Source organism: Phacochoerus africanus, chromosome 8 (genome assembly GCF_016906955.1).
Source record: "Phacochoerus africanus isolate WHEZ1 chromosome 8, ROS_Pafr_v1, whole genome shotgun sequence".
NCBI lineage: Eukaryota > Metazoa > Chordata > Mammalia > Artiodactyla > Suidae > Phacochoerus > Phacochoerus africanus.
In genome coordinates this window covers 142,100,326-142,121,897 of record NC_062551.1, presented here as the reverse complement: position 1 = coordinate 142,121,897, position 21,572 = coordinate 142,100,326, and the positions used below count along the sequence as shown (strand labels likewise).

Sequence of the window (21,572 nt, the reverse complement as noted above, 5' to 3'; positions counted from 1 at the left end):
TAAAATATAAAAGAATTTATTAAAAATAAACCAGGAGGAGTTCCCGTCGTGGCGCAGTGGTTAACGAATCCGACTAGGAACCATGAGGTTGCGGGTTCGGTCCCTGCCCTTGCTCAGTGGGTTAACGATCCGGCGTTGCCATGAGCTGTGGTGTAGGTTGCAGACGCAGCTCGGATCCCGCGTTGCTGTGGCTCTGGCGTAGGCCGGTGGCTACAGCTCCGATTCGACCCCTAGCCTGGGAACCTCCATATACCGCGGGAGCAGCCCAAGAAATAGCAAAAAGACAAAAAATAAATAAATAAATAAATAAATAAATAAATAAATAATAAACCAGGAGCTCCTGCTATGGCATAGTGGGTTAAGACTCCATCTGCAGCAGCTCATGTTGCTGTGGAGGTATGGATTCCATCTCCACACTGACGCAGCGGGTTAAAGGATCTGGCATTGCTGCAGCTGCTGCTAGGTCAAAGCTATGGCTTGGATTCAAAGCCTGGCCCAAGAACTTCCATATGCTGTGGGTACGGCCATAACAAAACAACAACAAAAAAAACCCTCATATCAGGGAGTTGTCTTGTGGCACAGTAGGTTAAGGATCTGGCATTGTCACTGCAGCAGCTCAAGCTGCTGCTGCAGAGGGGTTCAATCCCTGGCCTGGGGACTTCCAAATGTCCTGGGTGCAACCAAAAAAAAAAAATTTAAATGTAGAGTCCCAATAATCCAGCTACTTCACTTCTTGCTATCTATAACAGACAATGCAAAGGCTTTTGAAGGATAGTAAATGTTACATCATTTATAGTGGGAGAAAACTGGACACAAACATGTGTCCATCTAGATGTCCAAAAATAAGACTCCATAAGTAAATTACAACATACCTATATTATGGAATACTATGGAGTTGCTGAAAAGAATGTAGTAACTGCTGAAAAGAATGTAGTAACTACTGAAAACACTTCTAAGACATACTAAAGACTGAAAAAAAAAAGCTGCAATACAATAGATACAGTATGACACTTTATGAAAAAATAACATATCAATAATGAAAACTACATATTATTATGGATATATATTTATGTAGATTAAGCATTAAAAAAAGGTTTGGAGGATATTCAGCTGAATAACCTTCTGCAAAGGACTTTGGGATTGTGAGCAGTAGTCAACAGGATTTTTCAGCTTCAAGTATTAAGATTGTGTGATTAATTTTAAATGTCAGTTTGGCTAGACTATGACACCTGATTATTCAGTCAAATGTAAGTCTAAGATGTTGCTGAGAAGGCATTTTTTAGATTAATTAACACTTAAATCAGTAGACCTGAGGTAAAGCAGATTACTTTCCATAATGTGGGAAAGTCGTAACCAATCAATCACAGGCCTTAAGAGCAAAGACTAAGGTCTCTCAAAAGAAAAGCAATTCTGCCTCAAGACTGCAACATAGAAACCCTGCCTACTATTCTAGCCTATAGACTTCAAACTCAAGACTGTATCAACTCTTCTCTGAATTTCCAACCTATTAAACTACTCCACAAATTTCAGACTCACGAGCTCCTACATTCATACAAACCAATTCCTTAAAATAAATCCTCTTCCTCACCCATCTCTTATCTCTATATGTACAGACACATCTATATGCAAATATAAACATATACACAGATAGAGATATAAACCTCCTACTGATTTTGTTTCAGAGAACCGTGACTAATAGAAGCTATTTTTATATGTCATTTCTACCATGTGTATAAAAGATAAATATAATTCTTAAAATCTTGACCCTTACCTGATATGTTACTCATTCCTTATTTTAAAATTTTATAACATGCTTCTTCATACATCCATTTTAAAACATTTGAGCATACTTTGAACAGCCTTATATAGCCTCTTGCTCACAGATGAAATGGGAATTATGGAAAGAATTTACAATTTGCTAATGGGGAAAGCTCCACCAAGATTTAATTTAATAACAGTGTGTTGCAGAAATGTAAGTTTATTTAATTTTAGTCATATGTATGGGATAATGAGAGACAGATATTGGGTAAATAAATAGCTTAAAAGTCTAAAAATAGAAAGAAAAACGGTCCAGGGAAATGAATTTAAGAGTGTATCTCTCTGTGATCTTCTTAAGAAATAACGGATTAGAAATAAAATGGAACCATGTGAAGACACTGTCCCCTGTGTAATAACAAGGCAGCTGACAACAAGAATATTTTTCCACATAAAATTCAAATGAGCTAAACTTTCTCTCCTGGTTTCTGTAATATCTTCCAATTCTGTAACCATTATAACTCTTTGGATTCAGGTAGAAGAGAATAAACTATTTGAAGACATTTCCATCATATTATTTTGACACATTAAATACTAGACAATTTTTAAAGTGTAAAAATCTAGATTTGTACATACTGTTTTATCTTCTCGAAAAAGCCATCCTGTTTGGGCACGTGTGAAAGAAATTGATTTGGTTGATAAAGTTGCAGAGTAAATATCACTACTCATTAAAATGTCAACCTCTTCTTCTGTCTCCATCTCTGATTCCTGGGGTGAGGACAAAAGTTAAATATAAGAATCTAAGTTTTCAAAGGTTATTAATGCCATATATGAAAATATCCACAATTAAAGTATTACAGATTTCAAAAAACAAAAACACAAAACAAAAAGGACTGATTCTAAAAAATGTGAAGTGCTACTTACTCTAAAAACAATTATAAAAGTTTTAACTTCGTATATCTCAATAAGTTAGAATTAGGAGTAATTAAGAATGTAAAAATACAGGACACATGAAACATAGTAGTGTTAACCTCTTTCAGATATGTAATGGAAACAATTCTCAGAGCATGTAGAGTAATTATAAAAGACTAAGTAGATAGGACTGAGACAAAATGCCTATAGGAAGGTTTTGTTTTCATTAAGTGAATAATTTTATTCAGTTCTTTTTAATCTAAAGACCCACCACTATCATTTAAGCCTTTCTTTCCCAATAGTTCTAAGGGGAAGAAAGGAAGGGAAGAAGGGTACGAAAGAGGGGGAAGGGAGGAAAGAAAGGAAAGGAGGCCACATGGGATCTTCTTCATAAATATCAACCCATGATTTCTAAACTCAATTGTTAGTCTTGCTTCATCAAATTCCCCAGTGCTGACATATAATAATTGATCAATAATTATTTTCTAAAAGAGAAAGCTTTGTTCCTGCTTCAGAGATGGAAGACTAAGTGATCAGGTACAAAGGGGTAAATGAGAAGGTATTAGATGAGGTTTTATTCTATAATAGGCCAAGAGAGATTCTCTGATACTTAGGACTACAGAATCCTAAGAAAAAAAGGCAGAACCTAGACAGCTGACTGAAGAATGAGAACCATCCATAAGGTTTACAATGACTAGACTCATTTTCCACACCTCCTGATTTCTAGATTCCCAAGAAGCCCACTTTCTACCCTTAGCCACCAAACTTTCACCCAGATATAGTCCATTTCTGAATCTATAAGTCTATAGAAAAAAACAGTAATACCTTGGAACTGAGATAGTACCATTTCCTTCACCCTTACAAGTGAGGGATGGAAAGTCTTGACGTTAATGATAAGGCTGTAACAGGTGAAAATGTATTCCTGGTAACCCAAACTAATTCTTTTTTTTATGATTTTTATTTTTTCCATTAGACTTGATTTACAGTGTTCTGTCAATTCCAAACTAATTCTGAACACAATTTCCTAAAGAAAAATTTGGGCTGGCATAGATTGTACAGAACTATTAAACACCATGCTGCAAATATGTTATAAATCAATTAGGATTTTATTTATTAGCTTGGGAATAAAACTATATACAACATTACCTATGAAGAAATTTGTTTTAAGTTTCAAATATCCCATTTTCAAAAAAAAATTTTTTAATTAAAAAAAAAATTTTTATGGCCATACCCACTGCATATGGAAGTTCCAGGCCAGGGAATGAATCTGAGCTTCAGCTGAGGCAACACTGGATCCTTTAAGCCACTGTGCCAGGTTAGGGATCGAACCTATGCCTCTATCGACCCAAGCCGCTACAGTTGGATTCTTAATCCACTGTGCCACAGCAGGAACTCCCCAATTTTCAAATAAACATTTGAAACAGAACTCTTCTATAAATCATAGGGAAGTTCCCATCATGGCGCAGCAGAAACGAATTCAACTAGGAACCATGAAGTTGTGGGTTCAATCCCTGGCCTTGCTCAGTGGGTTAGGGATCCGGCATTGCTGTTAGCTGTGGTGTAGGTCGCAGATGCGGCTCAGATCTGGCATTGCTGAGGCTCTGGCGTAGGCTGGCAGCAACAGCTCCAATTGGACTCCTGGCCTGGGAACCTCCATGTGTTGCGGATGTGGCCCTAAAAAGGACAAAAGACAAAAAAAAAAAAATCATAGATTATCTCCTAACCATATGACTGAAAAATACCTGTTGCTCAATTACACTCATTCAACAAATACTTAATGAACAGTTGTTACTTATGTACACATATTAGGATAAAAAACAAGTATTCCCTGCCTTGAGTGTTAATGCTCAAAATCTAGCTTTTAGTATTCTTTTAGATATAAAATATGCACACATATAACCTAGATATTAGGTTGTTAGTGATTTCATTGATACCATAAAATCAGCTAATATTTATACTACTGGCATTAATACCGTCTTTTAATACCGTCTTTCTAACTCATCTATTGCCTAGTTAGCTACCCTGTTATCATTCAATACAGAAGAAACCAAATTATTTAGTAATATCTAAGGGTCCAGAATAATGATCAGCAAACTACGGCCAGCGGTCAAATCCATTCCACCACCAGTGTTTATAAGTAAAAACAAATTTTGATTAGAATACAGCCATACTCATTCATTTATATATTATCTATGGTGGCTTTAACACTATTAACAACAGAGTTGAGTAGTTGTTACAAAGACCATATGACCTGCAAATAAATTTAAATATCTAAAATATTTACTCTCTCTCCCTTTACAGAAAGTGTCTGCCAAACCCTAGGAAGCACTAATGCTGTATTACATACCAGAGGACACAACTAAAACATCTCCATAACCTTGGGGAGCTTAGCCCAAAAGAGGAAGAAAGTCATATACACAGAAAAAAAAAGTATTAGAAGCTCCTTGGTGCCAGATTTAGTGGGAACATAAAGAAAACAGTGGTCACCTAACAGGGGAAGAAGTAACACTAAGTAGGTGGCCCATGTGAGGGTGCAACAAGAAGGGTATTTCAGGAAGTGGAAACAACATGATCAAAAGAATGAAACACTAAACAGCTTAGAAAAAGCTGCAAAGAACTCAGCATGAGGATATCTATGATAAGGTAAGGAAAAGGATGGAAAAGTGAGCAAAAGCCAGGTCACAGAAGGAACCATGACATGCTGAAGAAGTGTCTTTAAGGAAGACAAGTTTCATGAATTTGTTTTCAATGTTTAATCCATCTCCAATATTTGAGATAATTTAAAAGCAGAGAAGAGGGCTAGGAAAATTATTATTATTTTTTTTTGTCTTTTGTCTTGTTGTTGTTGTTGCCATTTCTTGGGCCGCTCCCGCAGCATATGGAGGTTCCCAGGCTAGGGGTTGAATCGGAGCTGCAGCCACCGGCCTACGCCAGAGCCACAGCAACGCGGGATCCGAGCCACGTCTGCAACCTACACCACAGCTCACGGCAACGCCGGATCGTTAACCCACTGAGCAAGGCCAGGGACAGAACCCGCAACCTCATGGTTCCTGGTCGGATTCGTTAACCACTGCACCACGACGGTAACTCCTTTTTCTTCTTCTTTTTTTTTTTTTAGGAAAATTATTTATGAGACTTTTGTAACAGTCCAGTTGATATAATGAATATCTAAATTATGGCAGTATGAATAAAAAAGGGATAATTATAATACAATAGGGAGACAAAAATGACCACACATGTTTTCTAATTAAGAAACATAGACAAAAAAAAAAAAAAAAGAGGAGTTCCCATCGTGGCGCAGTGGTTAACGAATCCAACTAGGAACCATGAGGTTGCGGGTTCGGTCCCTGGCCTTGCTCAGCGGGTTAATGATCCAGCGTTGCCGTGAGCTGTGGTGTAGGTTGCAGATGTGGCTCGGATCCCGCGTTGCTGTGGCTCTGGCATAGGCCAGTGGCTACAGCTCCGATTCTACCCCTAGCCTGGGAACCTCCATATGCCGCAGGAGCAGCCCAAAGAAATAGCAAAAGGACAAAAAAAAAAAAAAAAAAGGAAACATGACAGTGGGAGAAAAGATGTACAAAAAACTCCCAGTTTTCTTGCTTAACACAGAATGGTAAAAATTACCAAAATAAAGAAAATGGAAGAGAGGGCATTTCCCCTTTATGGAGGAAAAATAATTAGTTAAGTCTTAAATAAGCTGCATTTGAGGTATCTGGGAGACATAATGATATCCACTAGGCATTTAAATAGACAAGTCCCTACTCAGAAGATCTACCTAAGATGCAAATACATACCTGTGAATTATCAACTGATAAGAAGTAGTGAGAGCTGTGGGAATGGAAGAGATTATTCTGGCAGTTTGTAAAAATAAGAAACACATTAAGGGCATATCAATGTTAAAGAAATGAACAGAGAAAAAGGAACAGGCAAAAAAAAGAGTAAGAAGGAGATGTGGGGAAAAAAATTTATCGACCAAGAACAAATCATGAAGAAATAAAAATTTTAAGAACTGAGTTACCGGAATTCCCGTCGTGGCTCAGTGGTTGACGAATCCGACTAGGAACCATGAGGTTGCGGGTTCGATCCCTGGCCTTGCTCAGTGGGTTAAGGATTCAGCATTGCCGGGAGCTGTGGTGTAGGTTGCAGATGTGGCTCGGATCCCGAGTTGTTGTGGCTCTGGTGTAGACCAGCGGCTACAGCTCCAATTAGACCCCTAGCCTGGGAACCTCCATATGCCACAAGAGCGGCCCAAGAAAATGGCAAAAAGACAATAAAAAAAAAAAAAGAATTGAGTTACCAATAACGCAAATACTTCAGAAAAGTCTAATAAAGACAGGGCTGAAACAAGTTCACTGATTTTAGCAACCAATTCAATATGAACATCACCTAAAACCCAAACCTGTTTCCTTTCCCAAATGCCCATTTCTATCAGTGGCATGACCATCACATGCACTAGACTGCAGTCTACTCATTGAGCAGTAGCATCATGTTTTAAAAAAAACATGGTATATACCTTTATTTAAAAATACTTTATTGCTAAAAAATGCTAACCATCATCTAAACCTTCAGCAGATTATAATCTGTTGGCTGGTGGAGGGTTCAAAATATTTGAAGAATTACCAAAATGTGACATGGGGACATAAAATAAGCAAATACTATCAGAAAAATGGCACAAACAAACCTGCTAGACACAGGGTTGTCATAACCCTTCAATTTATAGAATATGTGGTATCTGTGAAGAACAATAAAGCAAAGTATGCCTATAACTATAAAAACATATTTTCCCCACTTCCACTCTTCCTTTTCCAATCCATCTTGAATACTAGCTGTGTGATCTTAGAGGTATTATTTAACATTTAAAAGCCTCAATTTTCTCATCGATGAAATCGAGATAAAAAATACTATTTATTTTGAAGGGGTTTTTTTGTTTTTTTTTTTTTGCTTTTTAGGGCTGCACCCATAGCATATGAAGGTTCCCAGGTTAGGGGTCAAATCGGAGCTATAGCTGCTGGCCTACACCATGGCCACAGCAATGTCAGATCTGAGCCACATCTGTGACCTACACCACAGCTCACAGCAGCGCCAGATCCTTTACCCATTGAGCTAGGCCAAGGATCAAACCTGGTCCTCATGGATGCTGGTCAGATTCGTTTCTGCTGAGCCATAATGGGAAATCCTTGAAAGGTTATTTTAAGGATTTAATGAGAAGAGCTGTATTTAGATTACAGTCCCAAAAAGCATATATTAAGCAATTAATGTTTAATATATGATAGCAGTTGATACATAATTGGACTTCCATATTTGCAGCTTCTGCATCTGGGGATTTAACCAATCTAGGATCAAAAATATTTGGGGAGGCGTTCCCTTATGGCTCAACAGGTTAAGGATTTGGCATTGTCACTGCTGTGGCTCTGGCTACAGCTGTGTATAGGTTCAATCCCTGGGCCAGGAGCTTCGACATGCTGAGGGCACAGCCCAAAAATATATATTTATTTGGGGGAAAAAAATTCCAGAAAGTTCCAAAAAGCAAAACTTAAATTTGCCATGGTGTTAACTATTTACATAGCATTTACATTGTATTTACAACTATTTACAAAGGATTTACATTGTATTAGGTATTATAAGTAATCTAGAGATGAACTAAAGTATATGGGAGAGTACACATAGGTTGTATGCAAATACTATACCATTTTATATAATGGACTTGAGCGAAGGTTGGATTTTTATATCCTTGGGGGTTCCTAGAACCAATTCCCCACCGATACCAAGAGACAACTATATACTATTAATACAATTGGTCTGTCTATAGCACCTTGCAGTATCCAGCATTAGGTCCTTGATAAATGTTTGGGAAGGAAGAGAGGTTAGGAGGAAAAGTCAAAGAACTATATAAGATTTATTCACTTAAACTACTTTTTGATCATATCAATACCTTGTTTAAGAATCCATGATTCTCTGTTACCACCTAGAGCATATCTTAAACTATTTTATCTGGCTGTTAAGGCCTTCCTTAAACCATGTTCCAATGCTCAATAAAAGAAATCTTCACTGCAGATAGATTGCTTTTCTGTTTCCCAAGTAAACTTATTCCTACTTCCCTGATTTTACTCATCTTGTTTCCCCCATACGGAATGTCTTTTTTTCTTCTCTAAATTTTATATCTTCCTTGCTCAGTGCCAGTTAGGAATTTTATTTTTTAATTTTATTTGTCTTTTTAGGGCCGCACCTGTGGCATACGGAAAAGTTCCCAGGTTACTGGTCTAATTGGAGCTGCAGCCGCCGGCCTACACCACAGCCACAGCAACACCAGATCCAAGCCACATCTGCAACCTACACCACAACTCACAGCAACGCCAGATCCTTAACCCACTGAGTGAGGCCAGGGATCAAACCCACATCTTTAAGGATACTAGTCGGGTTCATTACTGCTGAGCCATGATGGAAACACCAGGAAACTATTTATTTTAATAGTATACTTACAAGATAACTAAGGTTTCATCAACAGATATGGTATAAGAAGGTCTAATTTAAGAGATGTCGAGGAAGGAGCTACAAGATATGATTGAATGACAATATGAGGAAAGGAAGTGGTGAAAAATAAAACAAAATGCAAAGTGACAAAACAAAATATTGACTTCAAAACATTTGTAGGGCTATCAATGATATACAGACACTAGAAAAGCTTTTTCTTTGGCTTATAGCAGGGAAAGGGGCATTCAGGGAACAAGAGATAAGGATAATGGTGCGTATGGAAGCAATACCAACATGGAGGTATATTTTTAAAAGGAGTATAATTTTGTACTTTAAGAGCGAAAAGACAGAGAAAAGAAAAGTAGCCAAAGAGTTAGGAAAAGTAAAAGGGTACACAGACAGAGAGCCAAAAGAGGCATTCATATTAAAGAGATAGAGATGGCTCATAACAATAAAAGAAACTAAGGTAGCTAGATAATAATTGATGAAAGGGCCAGTATAGGTTCAACAAATGAGAACCAAGAGACATTGGAGTTTGTTTAACTAGGAGATCATCAGTGAATTAAGAATAAACAGACTCAGTCGATTGGTCAGGATACAGAACAGATGAGGGAAAAATTTTTTTTAAAGCTAGAGGTAAGAAAATGAAAGTTTTAGGAATGAATCATCTCAACACTGCCTTAAACTTTTAAGACAATTACACTGAGGTTTGGTTGCATACATAGATATATTTTAAACCATTTACAGTAATACCGGTAAGACAACATGCTCACCTCATGATGTATTCGCTGATAAACTTTTTGTTCATTGTCTAACACTACAAAAGATTCAGAGGGTGCCGCATCCCCATTGAAAATGAAGCTTAAATCCCCTCGTTGGCACTTCATGTCAGTAAAGTCTATGAGAGTAGTGTCAAGCCTGTGAAAGATGGGGGGATGAGAAATTCTGACAAATAAAATTCCAATAAAACTCCAAATTAATTAAAAAAGCTTTGTTCCTTCCAAACTCAAACCAAGATATTAATACCATATTTCAAAGTCAAATTTATATATGAAAGCTAAATTTAAAAAAAAACATTAAAAAACACCAACAGAATTTTGAATATATATCATTTCACTTACTGTGGCTACTGCTTAAAAGTTACTTCAATTGAGAAGGGTGGAAAAGGAAAGCAGACCTGTCTAACATTGTTTGATCCCTTTAGGATCACGTTGCTAGCTCAGCAGAGTACAGCTGACCCTTGAACACATGGCTTTGGGGCACTGACACCCATCCCCACCCACATATAATTTTACAGTCTCCATATCCACAGTTCCACATCCTCAGATTCAACCAACCCTGGATCATGCAGTACTATAGTACATATTTGTTGAAAAAGATGGAGTTCCTGTCGTGGCGCAGTGGTTAACAAATCCGACTAGGAACTATGAGGTTGTGGGTTCGGTCCCTGCCCTTGCTCAGTGGGTTAAGGATCCAGCGTTGCCGTGAGCTGTGGTGAAGGTTGCAGACTCGGCTCGGCTGTGGCTCTGGCGTAGGCCAGTGACCACAGCTCCGATTTGACCCCTAGCCTGGGAACCTCCATATGCCGCGGGAGCGGCCCAAGAAATAGCAAAAAGACCAAAAAAAAAAAAAGAAAAAGAAAAAGATCTGTCTGTAATGGGCCCACGCAGTTCAAACTGGTGTCTTCAAAGGTCAATTGCATATAAGGGGGGTATAGCAATGGATGGACCACATTCTTAGATTAAAGACAATGTCCACAGTCTTATCCTTATGCTCTATATCTATGCATATACTTAATGATAGGATGCCAATCCTTGCTTCATCTTTCAACTTGACAAATCATTTAACTTACTACAAATTCTTGGCTTTTCTGTTTGACTTCCCAAATTAAGATCAGAATTCTCTTTCCTAGCATTTTCTTTTCATCTCCACAGCTTGAGAACAATATAGCTCATCCCTGTGGCAAATACTCATAGATTCACACACTTGTATATTTGTTGTGCTCACTGTAACTAAGACCCTGGCATGATCTACCTGATAAATTACACAAATCACTACTTGCAGAAAATGGGAAGAATAATGGAGTAGAAAAGTTCACAAGTACCCTGAAGTGCCTCAATCTTTTTTTTTTTTTTTTTGCTTTTTAGGATCATACCTGCAGCATATAGAAGTTCCCAGGCTAGGGGTCAAATCACAGCTGTAGCTGTCAGTCACAGCCACAAGCCATAGCAACTCAGGATTCTAACAGTGTCTGCAATCTATACTACAGCTCACCACAAAGCCAGATCCCCAACCCACTGATCAAGGCTGGGGATTGAACCTACATCCCCATGGATACTAGTCATATTCATTTCTGTTGCACCACAACAGTAACTCCCATGAAGTGCTTCAATCTTGCACAAGGCTTTGTAGATCAGGATCTCTGACTGGCTGCTCAAAACAGTCCTTAATCTAAGAAATAGGTTCACACAGCTATTAAGAGATGCTGGTCACACCCAAGGAAACTCCTTTAAGTTTTTGTGAGAGATCCACCCTGGCCACTAAGTTTCTAATGCAATATAAGAATTCATTACTTTGTATATTTTTCAGTTTTCACCATAGACAAGGTAAAGTGAGTGGTCATTACTGTTCCCTGTATAGCAAAAGCCAAAGAATGAAACATATTTTGCATGTTGCATTGAAAGAATAACTAGGGTTATATATAATTTATCACCAAAACTAGTAACTTTTAAAAGTGAAGGTGATACTATTAATAATTTTACTAGGACAACAGGGATGAATAGGGAAGTATGGTTACCCTATATATAAGGGGCTCTTTTCTGAGCCATATAAACTATACATATCCCTTAGAATTGAATCAAGAAGTCATCAACTCCTGTCGGAGTGAACTCTTTCTGCTGCTTTATAGCTGAATTCTAGCTCCTGGTCCACTTCCAGGGGGCTACTTGCTGCCACCTGCTGCCACTGGCTGCCTGTATTGCCAAGCATATATTGTTGTTGCTTGTACGTGTGGCATAAGAAAAAAATAATGCCAGTATAAGGGGCTTATTCCCTACCTTTGTAAGATGTGGGCTAAGGAACAGATCACTTTATGAGTGGCCTATTTGGATTCCAAGCTTCAGCTACCAGGGAACTCTATGCCCCACAAAAAAAAAAAAAAAAAAAAAAAAAAGAAGAAGAAGAAATGGGCCAGAACAGTCTTTTGTCTCCATTCCCTTCTTGCCTGTCCTGGGTAAACATAGTCGGAATACTAGTGGGATACAAGGGGTGGGAATGGGAATAGTGAGAGAAAAGGTAAACAGAGAGACAGACAGACACAAAGACAGACCAATGTGGCGACATTTGAGCTCTTAAATCTAGCCATACCTAAAATCAGTCATAGTCAATCTTTATATATGTTTTAAAATCTGCAGCTGAAAGAAGACTATCTAATATATCTTAGATATTAGACAAATTAGGTAGCCAAGTAAACTATCATTCCTATCTCATAATGATACAATTTATCATGATGGTATTTTAATGTATTAACTATCCTTGGCTTGAAGCCTATGGTCCTAAATATTTTTAATTTTTGCCATGTAATTCACCACAAAGAACAAAAAATTCTTTATACAAATGAAAGATTTGAATAGAAAATGTTCTTTTTCAGGAGTTTCCGTTGTGGCACAGCAGAAATGAATCTGACTAGTATCCATAAGAACGCAGGTTTGATCCCTGGCCTCACTCAGTGGGTTAAGGATTGGGCCTTGCTGTGAGCTGTGGTGTAGGTTGCAGAACCAGCTCAGATCCCACATTGCTGTGGGTGGCAGCTGTAGCTCCGATTTGATCCCTAGCCTGGGAACTTTCATATGCCGTGTGGGCAGCCCTAAAAAGCAAATAAAAAAGTAAATAGGAGTTCCCGTCGTGGCGCAGTGGTTAACGAATCCGACTAGGAACCATGAGGTTGCGGGTTCAGTCCCTGCCCTTGCTCAGTGGGTTAAGGATCCGGCGTTGCCGTGAGCTGTGGTGTAGGTTGCAGACGCGGCTCGGATCCCACGTTGCTGTGGCTCTGGCGTAGGCCGGTGGCTACAGCTCCGATTGGACCCCTAGCCTGGGAACCTCCATATACCGCAGGAGCGGCCCAAGAAATAACAACAACAAAAAAAAAAAAAAAAAAGAAAAAAGAAAAGAAAAAAAAAGTAAATAAATAAATAAGAAAAAGAGCAATGTTCTTTTTCAGATAAAACCTTTAAAAATGCCCAAGTAGTATTAAAAAAGGAAATAGGGCCTGCCCTTAAGAGAGAAATAGCCCAAATAGGCAATCTTCAATGATCATTTCAGTCAGTGGTTATAGATTACTTCATAATTATTAATAGTGAAAATATGAAAATATTTGTTAGTATTCTTAACAATAAAGTTGCTCACTTTCCTATTTCTACTATTTCTTTCCTATTTCTCCTTGAAACCAAAGAAGATACTTTAAATGATCACATGGCTGTCATGAGATTCAAGTAAAATTCATTTGAAGTGATGTTTAAAAAAACTAATTATGATAATCTGAAAGTTGTTACTTAATGTTAACAGACTTTTTTTCTTTAAAATAATTCTTTATCTATGCAAAAAACCTTTGCCATACATCCTACAACCCATCTTCTCCATTAATCTAGTAAAGTTTGATAACAGCACTCTTGAAACTATCACATTTCACATTTCCCCTTCAATCTCAGCGGCTAGCAAACTCAGGTTTCAGTGTCTTGCTTAATTACAGCAGCTTCCCCTTAACCTACATTCTTGACATAGTTATTCTCCCTCAGATTCTTATTCTTATGTCTCTATTTTAGCAATTTTGTGGTTTTATCATCTGTATTTATTATGTAATATGTGTCATGTCATTTAATTTTAAAAGTCATATATAAATGTGAAACAATTTTTTTTTTCTTTTTTTGGCCCCCCGCCCCAAGGCATATTGAGTTCCCGGGGCAGGGAACAGATCCGAGCTGCAGTTGCCACCCAGGCTGCAGCTGCAGCAATGCTGGTTCCTTAACTCACTGTGCCTGGCCAGGGATCGAACCTGCATTCCAATGCTCCCAAAATACCACAGATCCCACTGGGTCACAGCAGGAACTCCATGACAGAATTTTTTAAAAGAAAGAAACTCCTTTTCTCCTATAATAATCAAAGAGAACTAATACTAAACTTTAGTTAGTTGCACATGGATGGTAATACTATTCTCCCAAGTTATCTACCTACTACCTTTGGCAAGTACCTATATTAAACATTTTTAAACTGATAATTTTTGACAACCATAATATATTGCTAACAACAGGCTACTAAATTAAATCTACATCATTATCAAATCCTTTCTTAGTATTTCTTCTACATTTTTCTGTATTTTCCAAGTTTTTTTAATGACTATGAATTTAATGTGCATAAGCATGTTCATAATCAGAAACATCTGAGGAGTTTTGTTTTTTTTTTGTCTTTTTGCCTTTTCTAGGGCCACACCTGCGGCATACGGAGGTTCCCAGGATAGGGGTCTAATCGGAGCTGTAGCCGCCAGCCTATGCCAGAGCCATAGAAACGCCAGATCCAGCTACCCCAAATGCCGGATCCTTAACCCATTGAGCATGGCCAGGGATCAAACCCGCAACCTCATGGTTCCTAGTCAGATTCATTAACCACTGAGCCATGACAGGAACTCCTGAGGAGGATATTTTTAAAAGCAAAAACCCAGAAAATTCTACCTTAATCAAATTCTATTGCTTGAGAATAATTACCCTAGAACTTACTTCCAACTAAAGATTCTCTTAACTATAATTCAACATATTGTATAATAAATATCATAAAGTGTTGATTTTTTTTAAATTTCTGCCTTGTGATATGATAAGAACTGAGAGAAAGTCAGAGAGGTCTTGACTCGGTCATTAATTTGCAAAATGTTCATAAAAATCACTCCATGGGTCTGAACTTTCTAATCTACAAAATGAAGAGTTTATATAAGATAACCTTTTAAGACATCTCTAGTTCTACACCATTACATACTCAAACTAACATTCTGGATAGATGAAGACATACAACATTTTATACATATAAAAATATATTAATACATATGAATATATTAAAAAGTTGGCATATTCACTAGCATTACATATAGCTTAGATGTATAACTTATTAATATACCTATACTAATATAAAGCTAAAGAAATACTGATAAAAGTAAAATTCTGAAATAAGTAAAATAAATAGATTCCCCCTAAGATCCAAAAATTAATCCTAGTTTTAAATGGGAATAGAAAAAAATTAAAATTAGCTTTCAAGTGTTCACTAGAATGAATAGATGACTGAATAGATGGACAAAAGCATAGATGGGTAGACAGAGGAGGGAGGCGTAGGTAGAGGAATGAATAAAAAAAGACAAGAGTTGGGTCTTCATTTTATGTCCCCTTTTTCCTATAAAGCTAGGAAGAGGAAGATGACCATCTTAAATCTTCTTAGTATTATATCATAATCTTCACTCCACTTGCCTTCTATATAGTCTGTAGTTGAATAACCTTTGTTTTAGTCAAGATTTTATGTCTTTGTTCTTTATCTGTAGCATATCAAATGAGATAAAATAGTTTTATATTTATATTACAACATGTTTAAGTTATAAAGTACTACATCTTACTGTAAACTACTACTAGAGATAAAAAAGCTTCCTCTAGATTAAATTATCTGTTACTCAGAAAAAAATCAAAATCACCTTACCTGATAGTGATACCTTGTTTGTATATTTTACATGCATCAGAAGGCAGAATTCGGGAAAGTAAAGGCACTGCATTTTTAAAAAGAAAAGGTAAAAAATTATCACCTAAAGTACTACAGACTTTTTTAATTAGAAGAGTAATGTAAACATTTTACTATTTCACCAAAATTGTGTACTTCCCTTTAAAATAGTATTTTTCCACGTAAAAATAATATATAAAGCCATTTTGAGCAACTTCAAATATCTATTTAACTGTAATTACAACATATAGTTCACTACCCCCCAAATAATACAAGAGTAGCAGAGCTGATACACTGCTACTCTTTGGTATATACTGCAGGATACTACAAGTGGGAAAACAATGCCCTATGGTAACTAAACCCTCCTGAATGGGTAACCAAATAAACCTGGATTCCATCTGATGCTCTAAATATAATTTAAATAAATACCAGAAAGTAACATGTATAATAGAAAAAGAAATATTTAGAGCTAGATAGTTGAATTTGAGTTTGAATCCAAAATATGTGACCTTGGTTACTTAAGCTCACTGTACCTCAGTTTCAAAATTTATAAAATGAAAACATACTACTGATTTATAGACATCTACATTCCAGTGTTGCTCACATTCATATCACAAAGCTATATTCTAATAGTTTATTATTCATTATCTGCTATATTTTGGGGAAATATGAGTATTCTATGGATGAATAAATCTGCTTATAGCTACATAATAAACTACCAAATACCAAATACCAAAATAAGAAAAAATGTGCAACTTAAAATTCTTGAAATTAAATACCATATCACAAGTACATGTGTATGTAAGTGTGTGTTTGTGTGTGTGTAAGATACATTACATGTATATTTTACAAAATTCAGTGTTTTGAAAATGGATGATAAATCAGCCTGGGTTACAAAGAAATAAAGACACTGAAGAAAATTAAAGACTAGTTTTTAGTTATCTTTCCCAAAGAGATCAGTATTTTCTAATTAACATTAAAGGAATACCAAATAAAACAATCTCTTTTTAAATTCTTACAGGTCATTTAATCCAAAATGATTTCCAGCACTGCAAACAATTCACCAGACTTTTTATTTTACAAAAATAAGAAAATTTTACTGCTCAGAGGGAATATCAACTAAGAGTTACCCTGGTCAAAGAGCATAAGAAATCATTTTCTGATAAAATTTTTCCTTATACAAAACAACTTGAGAAGAAGAACAATAGCATAAATCTATAGAAATGATCAAAGTTCTTCTTTCATTAACTGAGATTCAGTTTTCCTGTCCTTAAATATTTTGTATAGCACAAAAAAGATTAGAAGAAGACAGCACTCTAACTTAATTTAAATTTATTACATCTTTTGAAGTAGTACAGTAACCTACCAAAACAAAATTTAGACTCGCATACCAATACCCATTTATCAAAAATCAGAAAAAGAGGGAGATCTTGCTGTGGCATAGTGGGTAAGGATCCAGCACTGCTGCAGTCATGGCAGAGGATTTGATCCCTGGCTCAGCAACTTCCATATGCTGTGAGTGCAGCCATTAAAAAATAATAATAATAATAATAATAATAATTCATTGAAATGATGCTTGAAAAAAAATCAGAAAAGGAGGAAGGGAATGTAGAGAGAAAATTCTATGATGACTTTCTTTCCTCATGTAAATTGAAAATTTAAGCTCTCTATATATTAAATTATCTCAGCATAATCTGAGAGCCTAACACAGTCCTAAAAGGTATCGCAGGCCACTGAACTGAAAAATGAAAAGTCTCTAAATTTTAATTTTGGTTTTGCTATTACTTACTCCCCGATTTTAAGAAGAGTTTCTAAGCCTAATGTTTTCCATCTATAGTATGCAAATAATAGTCCCAAATGCAGGATGGATATTCTGTAGATAATGAGATAAAGAAAAAACTATTAGTTTTTCTGTTGAAACATGCTATATACATAATGCTAAATTTGTAGTGATTATAAGGCTATAAATTATTTAACACTTTACAGTATCTAAGGGGCTTCCTTTAAAAATATGATTTCATTTCATCTACACCAAAACAAAAGCTTGAAATAGGTGAAGCAGTTATTATTATCTATCCCCATTTCATAAATGAAGAAGTTGAGGCTCAGGAAAGATATCTGATTTGCCATGTCAAAACAGTTAGGAGCCAGTACTTCTGATTCTATACCTAAAAATTCACATTAGAATAATTTAGTTGCCTTCAGACTTGCTATTGATCAAGCCTGAGGTTATTTTTAGCCATACACTAAAGGAGAAAAAGTAGAGCTTGCATGCTCCAGTACCTATAAATTAAACTTAACCCTGAATCTCAATTATTTCTTAACTTCCCCTTATTTTGGGGTTGCTTTAAAAAAAAAATGAGGTATCTTAAAAGGGGAGGGAACATGCCTAAACTCTAGGGGAAAAGCTTGGTAATCAAACCTAATAAAAGAGATTATCCAATACGTTTTAATCCCAAGTGTCTAAACTAAAAATCTGGCCAATGACTTTAGTTTTTTAAATTACAGATGCATCTTACAATCAGGTACTAGTAACTTTGACATGAAATCAGTAAAATCCTTCATCAATAATGAAACAGATGTGCTAACTTTTCTATAAAGTAAAAGTCAAGTTCTTAAAGAGGCAACACTTTAAACAAGCAATTCAGTGGTTGCATAATGAACTTGACTATGCAATATTTACAATGTGTTTTTAACTATAGATACTATACACAACTTCAGGAGTAATTACATCCATTTCTATTTCTTCATATAATTGAAATGTCAAATTTTATTTATTTATTTATTTAGTCTGTTCTTTCAGGGCCACATGTGAGGCATATGGAAGTTCCCAGGCAAGGGGTCAAATCTTAGCTGCAGCTGCTAGCCTACACCACAGCTACAGCCACACCAGATCCAAGCTGCATCTGCAACCTACACTGCAGCTTGCAGCAACACTGGATCCTTAACTCATTGAGCGAGGCCAGGGATTGAACCCGCATCCTCATGGATACTAGTCGGGTTCTTAACCCACTCAGTCACAACTTCTGAAATGTCGATTTTAAAACATTTTAAAACATTTTTCTCAGCAAGATAAACTGACTTTTAGAATTCAAACCACTAACAATTACTAAGACAATCAGTTAAAGAGCCAATATTTTCAAAGAACAGCCTCAGTTTAGGATCACCAAGAATGACTAGGGTCTTTACAGGTGGAAAAAACACTGTGAAAAAATATTCAGTCTTTAGGCCAATCTAATTTGGAGAACTTTTATTATACTGTGCTATTACAAAACTTTTTTTTTCTCTCAGTGTTCTATGACACTGGAACTTCTGAATAATATATAGAGCAGAAAGTACCTATCAGAGTTAAACAAAATCATGTATAATTTTGATGGACACAAAACTAGCCTGATGAGCTTAAAGTTGCAACAATATTGGAAAAAATTGATTGTATTTAGGGATTAAAATTTTACATTTAGAAATTACACTAGGAAAACTTCAATCAACCATGCTGTAAGGTATTATGCAGCTGTTAAAAATATGAAGTACTGGAGTTCCCATCGTGGCTCACTGGTTAACAAATCCGACTAGGAACCATGAGGTTGTGGGTTCGATCCCTGGCCTTGCTCAGTGGGTTAAGGATCCGGCGTTGCTGTGAGCTATAGTGGTGGGTCACAGATGTGGCTCGGATCCTGGCTCTGGCGCAGGCGGGTGGCTACAGCTCCAATTCGACCCCTAGCCTGGGAACCGCCATATGCCGCAGGAGCGGCCCTAGAAAAGGCAAAAAAAAAAAAAAAAAAAAATATATATATATATATATATATATATGAATGAAGTACTTCTGGAATTCCCATCATGGCGCAGTGGAAACAAATCCTACTAGTGTCCATGAGGATGCGGGTTTGATCCCTGGTCTCACTCAGTGGGTTGGGGATCTGGCGTTGCCATGAGCTATGGTATAGGTCACAGATGCGGCTGGGATCTCATGTTGCTGTGGCTGTGGTATAGACCAGCAGCACCAGCTCCAATTCGAACCCTAGCCTGGGTACTTCCACATGCCACAGGTGCACCCCTAAAAAGAAAAGGAAAAAAAAAAATACACACACACACAAATATATGCAAAATACTTCCTCATGGACTGAAATATAAGATACCCATGATATATGAAGTAAAAATGACAAAATGCATGATGACATAATAGTATGATTCTATTTTTAAAAAACCAATGCTGAATATATATATATTTATATATGTGTACACACACACATTTGTAAGAATTGAAGAGTCTGAAAGTATTCATGTGAAACATTGAGTGGTTTCTATAGTTGTCAATTTCTGATTCATTTTTATGACTATTTTATGATTACTTTGGCAGTAATAAGCATTCAATTATCTTTACGTCATAAAAATTAATTCAGATGCTTTAAAAATCATGTTAAGCACATTATACCCAAACCTATATATACATTACATTTAAAAGTTGTGGGGTTTTTTGGGGTTTTTTTGCCACACTTATGGCATGTGAAAGTTCCTGGGCCAAGGATCAATCCCACAGCACAGTTGCAGCCTGCCCGACAGCTGCAGCAAGCCTGGATCCTTACTCCACTGCACCACAAGGAAACTTCCTATTAAAAAGTTTTTTAACCCAAAATTTAGTTGTTTGGATAGCTGTTTACTTAGTAAAGGTCATTACGAAGAAACTTCGTATTCAGACATGAAAGTTTTCTCCCTAAGTAGACTCATGTTTAAAATGGAGAGGAGAGAAAACTTACCTTGCCAAAGGTAAATCAATAAATGACTGTAAAATACATAGGAATTAACATCTTTCATAAATAAGTGAAAGAGTGTGCAACCAAATAATGTTAAGACAGCAGCTATAAAGCATGCAATAAAAGCAGAAAAGTGATTGAAAGATGACAAAATATAATAAATCAAATGTTAACCAAATTCTTCACATTCAGGGATCTAAAGACTAAATTTCAAACTTCCCTAAATTCAATAACCTAGTAATCCCACAGTTATTCTTCTCTTCCCTCTGAAAATTCCTTATATTAAATTAGAGTAATATTTGAACAAGCATTTTGTTTAAAAAAATAAAAAATAAAAGACAAGACAATTTTCAATCATTTTTCTGGGGTTTTTTTGTTTGTTTTTGCTTTTTAGGGGTGCACCCGCAGTATATGGAGATTCCCAGGCTAGGGGTTGAATCAGAGCTATAGCTGCTGGCCTACGCCAGAGCCACAGCAATGCAGGATCCGAGCCACATCTGTGACCTACACCACAGCTCCCGGCAATGCTGGATCCTTAACCCACTGAGTAAGGCCAGGGATCGAACCCACATCCTCATGGATGCTAGTTGTGTTCATTAAGCACTGAGCCATGACGGGAGCTTCTCAATCCTTTTTCTGGAGCAACTATTTTTTTTCTCTTTTCAGCCTCACTCACAGTATATGGAAGTTCCTAAGTCAGGAATCTAATCAGAGCCCCAATCTGTGGCAATGCTGGATCCCCTTAACCCACTGCGCCAGACCAAGGATCAATCCGGCAACCCTAAACAGAGACAAGGTGGAATATTAACCCACCACACTACAGTGGGAATTCCCAAATCTTAAAAGTAATAATTATGAAAGTTACTGATCAAGTTGGGATAATAGGGATTTATAACTATTATATTCAATGTGATGAAAAGTATTTAAATTTCCCTCAGG

At 36.6% G+C, this 21,572-nt stretch overlaps 1 protein-coding gene across 2 annotated transcripts in view; it reads right to left on the bottom strand.

The window, feature by feature from the left end:
* ANKRD13C (ankyrin repeat domain 13C) overlaps positions 1 to 21,572 on the bottom strand; it is a 102,966-nt gene that overhangs the window by 32,715 nt on the left and 48,679 nt on the right. For both annotated transcript variants that reach the window (XM_047788657.1, XM_047788658.1), the window contains 3 exons: positions 15,865 to 15,931; positions 9,912 to 10,056; positions 2,392 to 2,523 (listed from right to left, as the gene is read on the bottom strand). In XM_047788657.1, coding sequence (XP_047644613.1) covers positions 2,392 to 2,523; positions 9,912 to 10,056; positions 15,865 to 15,931 — 344 coding nt within the window. The remainder of the gene's footprint in view (positions 1 to 2,391; positions 2,524 to 9,911; positions 10,057 to 15,864; positions 15,932 to 21,572) is intronic.